Source organism: Trypanosoma equiperdum (assembly GCF_001457755.1).
Source record: "Trypanosoma equiperdum strain OVI genome assembly, contig: ctg_1534, whole genome shotgun sequence".
NCBI lineage: Eukaryota > Euglenozoa > Kinetoplastea > Trypanosomatida > Trypanosomatidae > Trypanosoma > Trypanosoma equiperdum.
Genome location: NW_027123543.1, coordinates 5569 through 13590, shown reverse-complemented (window position 1 = coordinate 13590; position 8022 = coordinate 5569). Strand labels below are relative to the sequence as shown.

Genomic DNA, 8022 nt, shown 5'->3' with positions numbered 1-8022 from the left:
TTTTTTTTTTAGAATTCTTCGTCACCCTTCTCCTCAAATGCGCTTCCTGTACTTCTCTCCCTTCTACATACCACGTCCTTATGAGCACACCTCTTTTCCCTCCTTTCGGAAACCCTGGTAGCTTTTTTCCCTCCCTGTGGAAATTCTCTTTCCCCATTTGATACCTTTCATTCCCCCTTTCTCTGTTTTACTGAAGTCTTATGGGTTTAAATGTTACAAGGCAATATATAAAGCAACCACACAAAAACACGGAGAGACATCGCCCCTCACAAACTCCTCTGAACAAGCCATGACCACATAAACAGTTGAAAGAACTATACTTTCACTGACATGTTAATGAAGGACGTGTGTTGAGCTCTACAAGTCTGACTTATCCTCCTTCTTCTTTTTGTCCTCTTCCCCGTCGGTTTCCTTCTTGTCTTCCTCCTTTTCGTCTTGTTCTTCCTTCTTCTCGAAGGCTGCGAGGGCATCCTCTTCTGCTTTCTTCATGCCATCATAAGTGCTCTTCACAATGTCCAGCACCTCCTTCACATCATCGCCGATGATAATGTCCTTGAAGATACTGCCGGATTCCACTTGCCACACGTCAATGCCAACATGTGTGAGAGGCTCAGGAATTTTGTAAAGTTCCTCATCATTCTTATACGCTGGATTGGGGATCCTGCGTGGCGCCCATGGACCCTTGTAAGCCGGGTTCGGGATCTTACGGGGTGCCCACGGGCCCTTCGACTTTGGGTTTGGTATCATAGGGGCCTCCCATGCACCGTCCTCAGCATCGTTCCAGTCTTCTGGTTTCTTCGCCTCGGGGTCGACAATTTTTTCCGGTTCGCTGTCCCAGTCCTCCGGCTTTTTGTCTTCTGGGTCGTCGATGGTTGGCACGTCCACCCAGTCGGCGGGTTTCTTGTCTTCGGGGTCATCAATTTCTTTTTCGGGGAGGAAATCCCAATCAGCCTCCAGGGTTCCCTTTTCTTTCGAAACGCCGTCAAGGAAGAACTCGTACGAATTACTGGGGGTGATGTGCAGCGTGTAGACATGGGTTAGTTTGTCATCAGGGTAGCTTGGGCGCTTCTTCCACTCTCTGTTTGCGCCGTTGTAGCTGATGATGATGTGAATCTTCTTGTCGTATCCGCAGCGGTCAGGTCCGAACATGAGCCAATACTTCGTTTCCCCTTTGAGCTCAGCTGGATCCATCTGTGGAAGGAGCTTAATGTACCCGCCGCCGCACCGGAGGTCCTGCTCATGTTTCACAGAGAAAGAAACAACGAAGTCTTTCTTCTCGTTTGTGATGGGAGTGGGGAGTGGTGTGGAGAGAGCATAGAAGCGAGCATCTTCCGTAAGTCGAAGGCCCTTGCTCTTCTCCGCATCCGCGTAGAACTTGCCGGCAGACAGCTCCACTTTGCCGTAATCACTGCGTGCCTTTGAGGCTGTCCAGTGGTCAATGCTGCTGAACTTCTCATGGAAATGGATGGCGCCGTGAACAGTTGCCACCGTTGCAAGAGCCACGAAGACACAGGCGACCGCTACTGGGCGCATGCACATTAGCATTATTATCAGATGCCTTTGTTTTGACTTATATTGAATTTATTCAAGTCTTATATTAAAATCTTTTTTAAATCGCTGGTTACTCCTTGAAATGTTTTGCGTCAAAAAGAGTCTTATTTTAGAAAAAATATGATGGGAAATAGTGATATTTGCTGCGCATGCCCTTACAACGTCGACGATTAGTCATCTGAAGTGACTGCATCCATGTTGAACACAGTAAAGAAGAGATTGTTGACACGAATGGCAGAATGACCGTATCGACATGTGCCCTCCTTCTCCACATCCAAAACGGCTAAACTTTAGGTTGTGCAGGGAAACTGCCATTCTCTTTCACCGTTTTTATTTTTTGAGTTCCACCCTTGCCCGCCCCATTGGGTGTATAGCTCTCAACAAGCAAACATACACAACATCTCGAAAGCTTCCCGACCACAAATAATCCTCTCCTTTCCTCTGTAGGGTCTCCAAGAAAACGCTGATATCCTCTGCACCTTCGTTCCCACCTTTTCTGCTTCCACTCAACTGCACGCTGGCACTTAGCAGTTTAGCGCTGCTTACAGAATACACACCAAACAGGTTGACAAGGTTTGACCTTCCCACCTCACTAATTTCCTTTCGTTACTGTTCTTCCTCTTCCTCGTCCCCAAACTCTGCGGCTGTCGGCGGTGCCACCTGCTGGGGTGTCTTTGCAGTGGGCATATAATTCGTGGAGAGGTCATCTTCCTCATCCTGTTCCCTTCCCCCGCCAGCCTCCCGCCACATGACATTTGAGTCACTACGATGTGTGGATGGCTCATCACCTCGTATAGCGTAACCCGCGTGGGTGGGTGAGAGTGTCGGAACGTAGAGAGCTGACTGGGACCGCGAGTCCTCGCTGTGCGACCGGCCGACTTCTGTGCTGGCGTATACCTGCGACGGTGGGGCAGCACTGGACATGGCATGGGGCGTGTACGGTACTGAAACACTACCGATACCTTGCATGGTCATAGAGTTGTCGGTTCTTGGTAGTGAAGCTTGCATGGAAGTTGGCGCCACGCTGTGTTGCAGGTGGTAAGAAGAGGCTTCACTGTATTCGGAATAACTGTGTGCCACTGACGACATCCGCGTTGAAACTGGGTTGAACGCGCTGGCGGAAGACATAACGCTGTACATTTGTGAGGCGCTTGCTTCCCGCCCTCCGTATTCCAAAGCGGGGGATGTAGAATAAGCTTGACTCCTGTGCACTGCGCTCGCTTCGAGCCGACCGCCGTGGTACGTCGTCGAAGGGTTGTATGGGGCCGAGGCCGTTACTGGTGCGGAGGAGGACCCCCCACCGAAACCCTGGCGGAGAAACAGACTGGCATTGTTTACAAACGGTGTTGCATCATGATCTCTTGGTCGGTACGCAATGGAGGATTGGATATTTTGCTGCAGCGTGGACCCGAGACTGTGATACACATTTACATCCTTTCCGGGTGCAACCGCTTCTGCCTGCGGTACAGCCTGCTGCAGCGCTGCCATGTTGAGAACAAGATCGAAAAGCCCCGTACCAACGCGCGCTTGGTTACCGAGCACAAGATTTGCTGATACCCCACGCACGGGATCGCACTCGCCAAAAGATGCAGCCGCCATAAGCACCTTAACAGTTTCTTCAAATGAACAGCGCATCAACGGACCCGACGTATCGGAGCGGTTGATTCCTGAGCGAGAAACAGCCATCAGGTACCCATGCTGACATATCGTATCCACCAGTATAGTATAGTGGCGGTAGTTAATATTGAGACCATAGGCCAGGTAAGCCTCACGAAGTTCCGTCAACATCTTTGATCTCGCCGCCTCAATACCAAGAAGACTACATACCTCAGGCACTTTGTTGCTACTCGTTTTCACCGCATTAATAATGTTCTTACCATCCTCACCTACGACACCAATAAAAGCACGTCGCAATGCCGTGCCGTCCGTGTCTATTGCCCATATTTTGTTGCCACTCATTTTCCCCGTTGCCTGATCTACAGTGAATTCGGTGGTGTCCTTCAGCAGCGCCCGACGCACACCGGGAATACCACGCAAGTGAACCCGCGCAAGAAGGGCTGGGATTTCACGCTTAAGCTTTGGGATCGAGTCAGCTCCTTCGTTATATCTGGACCGCATTCTTATGGTCCGCTGGCGCACATTGTTAGCCATTCCCGTTTCAATTATGTAGCTTTCATCCACTCGCAGGATAGCTTGCTTCACATCCTTCATATCGAGGGCCTTGTCGGTGACCATATCCACGTCGAGCTCCAACCTCACCACCCATGGCGAACCTGCCACTACCTCCTGTATTCTTAGCTCTGCATCGCTTTCATCCATAACATTCCACTCTAGTTCTAGGATGTCACGATCAGCCTCCACAACGGTGTGACGTGGGTCAGGGTCGTAGATGAACTGTATGCGCCTTGTGATACTCTCCAGCGTGCAGTATTCAATGAGATGCTGGGCCTTTTGCGCATTTCGCTTTTCATCATATGGTGGAAACAGAGACACTGTCATGCTCGCGTGCTTTTGGTTTCGTGAGACGTTTAGAAGCTCCAGTAAACGTGGCACACCGAGGGTAACGTTCTTTGAGGAAATTCCCGCATTGTGGAACGTGTTAAGTGTCATTTGTGTGGCAGGTTCACCACACGACTGCGCAGCGATTGCCCCAATGTTCTCACCCGGCGTGGTGAGTGACTGGTGGTACTTGGTTCTAATTTCCTTGAGAAGATACTCAAAAGCCCTATCGTTAAGTTTATATTCCTTCAGCACCCTTTTTGACGCAAGTAGCTGCCTCAAATGAACGTTGAAGAGAGTAAGCGCACTTTCAATGCGCTCACGACTCAACGTATTCCTGATGTATCCATCCCCTCCCCGGTGGTAAGATGGAAAGAGTTTCATGAGATCTTCTTGAAGTTTCCGCACGTGGTCGATAATAGTGATGGGGCTCAGGTTGGACACTTGACTACGTTTGCCCATAGTACTGCGCGCGTTTTGGATAAGTCGACCTGGATTAACAGGGAGGTTAAGCTTCAGTTTATCACGATCCTCGAGGTCAAGCATTTTGCGTGACCACTCGCGGTCCGCCGTAAGCTGTTCATATTCTTCCTGAAGTTTCCGAACATTTTGGGGATCAGCGCGTAGCATCTTCCTAACGTGGGGATCCATATAGTTACCACCAACCTTCCCACTGAAGGTGCCATCCACGTCGTACTCATATTTGTACGTGTCTTCCATCTCCTTATCGTCCCGAAAGGGAAGAGGGAACAGCTGCCCACCCTCTATACGGGCCCCGTCAAGACCGTCTTCACCGTACATAAACTGAATTAGTTCATCGTTTGCATTTCGCACAGTACCGTCGTAGGCTGCGTGGACATCTTCTAGCGCCTTGATAAGCTTACGCTGCAGGTAGCCTGTATCAGAGGTTTTCACCGCAGTATCGATCAAACCCTCACGACCAGCCATGGTGTGGAAAAAAAACTCGTGCGGTTTCAGACCCTCAACGTAACCACGGTTTGCCATGCCGCGTGACGTCTCACCATAATCGTCAAGCATAAAGTGTGGAAGCGTGCGCCTACGAAAACCGAATGGAATACGGCTTCCCGCGACGTTTTGTTGCCCAACAAAGACGGCAATTTGACATATGTTCAGATCTGTACCCTTACTGCCCGCTTCAATCATCACCTTGAAGCTGTTAGTGCGACGGACGTTGCTCAGTGCCTTCTTTGCTGCCTCTTCGCGGCACTTGTTCAGTGCGCTGTTGACATCTGCTTCGAATGACTGCAGAAGTGTCATACCAGCCTTGCGGTTCAGTGTACGGTTGTTGGCAGCCGCACCAATTTTTTCAACATTCCTCCGTGTTTTCACGAGGACATCATTCATCTGCCGCAAGGTGTCACTGTCAGCTACGGTGTCTTGAACCCCAACGCTGAAACCGAAGTTAAGTAAGAAAAACGTCGTCACGCGCTGCACGCCGTTGATGAAGCGTGCCACTTCATCAGATCCGTGCTCATTAAATATAACGTGAATGAGTGACCCCGGTGCAGCACCAACGATACTCTTAGTGATTGGTCCACATAACAACTGACCACGTCGTATCATCACTACGGAATCATTGTGAGGAAAGGGGGGCCGGTCCTGTGGTGTTGCTGGATGGTTAACCTCAGGAAGGATAAGTGAAAATACCTGCTTTCCGGTCCAGAGGGGTCGGGGTTTCAGAATGGCGGGAATGGGTAACTGCCAAAGATCCAGCCAAAGTGCCACGCTTTGCACAAAGTACTTATCGAGGAATGTGTCCTTGTCCGTCAACCGGTAACTACCCAGCAGACTGTCTTGCACAATACCCATGCACGGAGCAGACTTATTGGGCGAGACGAAGTTCTTTGGAACCATCATCATTTCAATCAGCTCTGCTTTCGTTAAGAGACTCTGCGGCACGTGCAAATTCATTTCGTCACCATCGAAGTCAGCATTGTATGGTGTGGTACAAGAGAGATTAAGCCGGAAAGTGTTATAGTTGAGAACCCGAACCCTGTGGCCCATCATACTCATGCGATGCAATGTCGGCTGCCGGTTGAACAAGACGACATCCCCATTAATCACATGCCTCTCCACAACGTCACCGATGTTTAGCGTCACCTTGGAGCGGTCACGCAAGAGCGCGAGTTTTGTTATGGTGCCATTCGGATGGTGTATGTAATTCGCCGACGGGTAGACCGTGCGCCGGGCAAACTCCGTCAGTCGCTTCTTATTTACTGTGTTCACTCGCTCGGGGAATGTAAGCGTCATCGCGACAGAAAAGGGTACACCTACTTCATCCACGTCAATGTTCGGATCGCCTGTGATGACGGTTCGAGCGGAGAAGTCCACCCGCTTCCCCATTAGATTTCCACGCAGTCTACCGTACTTCCCCTTCAAGCGCTCCGTTAATGACTTTAGCTTCTTTGTGTCATTCACCTTCGTTGGCTTATAGTATGTGGAAGCGTTATTGAAATATGTCGCCACATGTTCTTGCAATAACGCCCGGCTCCGGTCAATTGCTGCCTGCACGTCTGACTCCTTATCCCTGCGTAGTTGGTTGTTTCGTTTCACAATGGACATGATCTGATGCGTGAGTTCATCATCTGACCTGAGACCGCCGAAGGATATTGCGGGCCGCACCTGCGGGGGTGGAACTGGAAGCACAGTGAGCACAAGATCCCGTGGGTGGCAACGTTGAGGGTCGAAGCCCATCAAGCGAGCATCATCATCGGACACGCGGTCAAGCACCTGTCGCACCTTATCAGCGTGCCACTCGGCGTCTTGTTCCTCATGTACTGCCTTGATAACGAGTGTTGGGTAGATACCATAAAAGCGACTTACGCGGGGTTGAGACGCACCACAACCCCGTGTCGCGCCTGGCCCCATTCCTGATCCGCCATTGAAAGGGGCACTATCAAAGCCGTCAATCCCCATATCGTCTTCGGTGCTGGTGGAGACGCGGCACTTTGCCTCAGCCATCTTCGCAACTTGCCGAAGACGGTTGAGGCCTGTCATGTGCTGCAACTTCTTATGTACGTCCTGTTCGCGCGTGTTAAGGAGGAGAGCCCCGCACGTTTTGCAAACACACTTCAACACCTGCAGTACAAGATCGAAGACGCCAATATTAAAGACAGGCTCTGCGAGCTCGATGTATCCGAAGTGTCCAGGGCACTCTGGGTGCTTCCTATGGCATGTCTCGCATGCGAATTCGAAGTCAGTGGTACCCATACGCAAATCATTGATGCCTCCCCGGACTGGTCGGCCGCGTTCATACGACTTGGCGTGCTCGACAAGGCACACGGCGTAACTTTTGATTTGCCTTTCCTTAAATATCTCGAACTGTACTTCATTCACCTTCTGCAACTCCATCTGGGAAACCGGTAGGGCCGCACCACCTGACATGTTTGCACTACTTTTTGCCCTCTCCGGTAATCTCTCAGTGCTTCTCTTTATAGGAACGTGAAAGGGTTACCAACCTAATTCCTTCCCCCCCTCTTATTGGTTAAGATTGTTTTCCTTCTTTATTGACTCTTTCTTACCTTCCTTCACCGTCACGCTTAGCCTGGGTAATTAATCGGCGTGACAGGGGGTCTCTTTACTATGATGAATCAAAGTACAGTAAAAGAATTAGGGTAAGATAAACAAACAGTGGACAAAGGGAATGCTTGGACGAGCGCACCCACCAACACCACCGCGGTGAAGACACAGAGTTGCGTTGGCACCATCAACCACCAAACGGAGGGAAAAGTTATCATTACAAAATCAATAACGTAACAGTGTGTTAACGGCGCGACGCAAAGTTGCAGTGCCGAAAGCAGGAGGCGGAGACTCAAGTCTCGTTGTTCGCCACCAGTTTGTAGACCAGCTTTCAGCATCTGATACCCCGATCGACCCATTTCCACAGCCCGCGCCACCGCACCTATACACGAGCGAGGTAGTACATGTGGCTATCATCCCACAACAAGCAGC

At 50.5% G+C, this 8022-nt stretch overlaps 2 protein-coding genes across 2 annotated transcripts; both read right to left on the bottom strand.

The window, feature by feature from the left end:
* Positions 1 to 357: 357 nt before the first annotated feature.
* TEOVI_000708800 (calreticulin, putative) lies at positions 358 to 1545 on the bottom strand (the record flags this gene model as incomplete). Its single annotated transcript, XM_067221974.1, has 1 exon — positions 358 to 1545. The coding sequence occupies one exon, from the start codon at positions 1543 to 1545 to the stop codon at positions 358 to 360; it is 1188 nt and encodes a 395-aa protein (XP_067078075.1).
* Positions 1546 to 2157: 612 nt separating this feature from the next.
* TEOVI_000708700 (DNA-directed RNA polymerase III largest subunit, putative) lies at positions 2158 to 7455 on the bottom strand (the record flags this gene model as incomplete). The annotated part of the gene is made up of 1 exon (XM_067221973.1): positions 2158 to 7455. The coding sequence occupies one exon, from the start codon at positions 7453 to 7455 to the stop codon at positions 2158 to 2160; it is 5298 nt and encodes a 1765-aa protein (XP_067078074.1).
* Between the last annotated feature and the right edge of the window lie 567 nt (positions 7456 to 8022).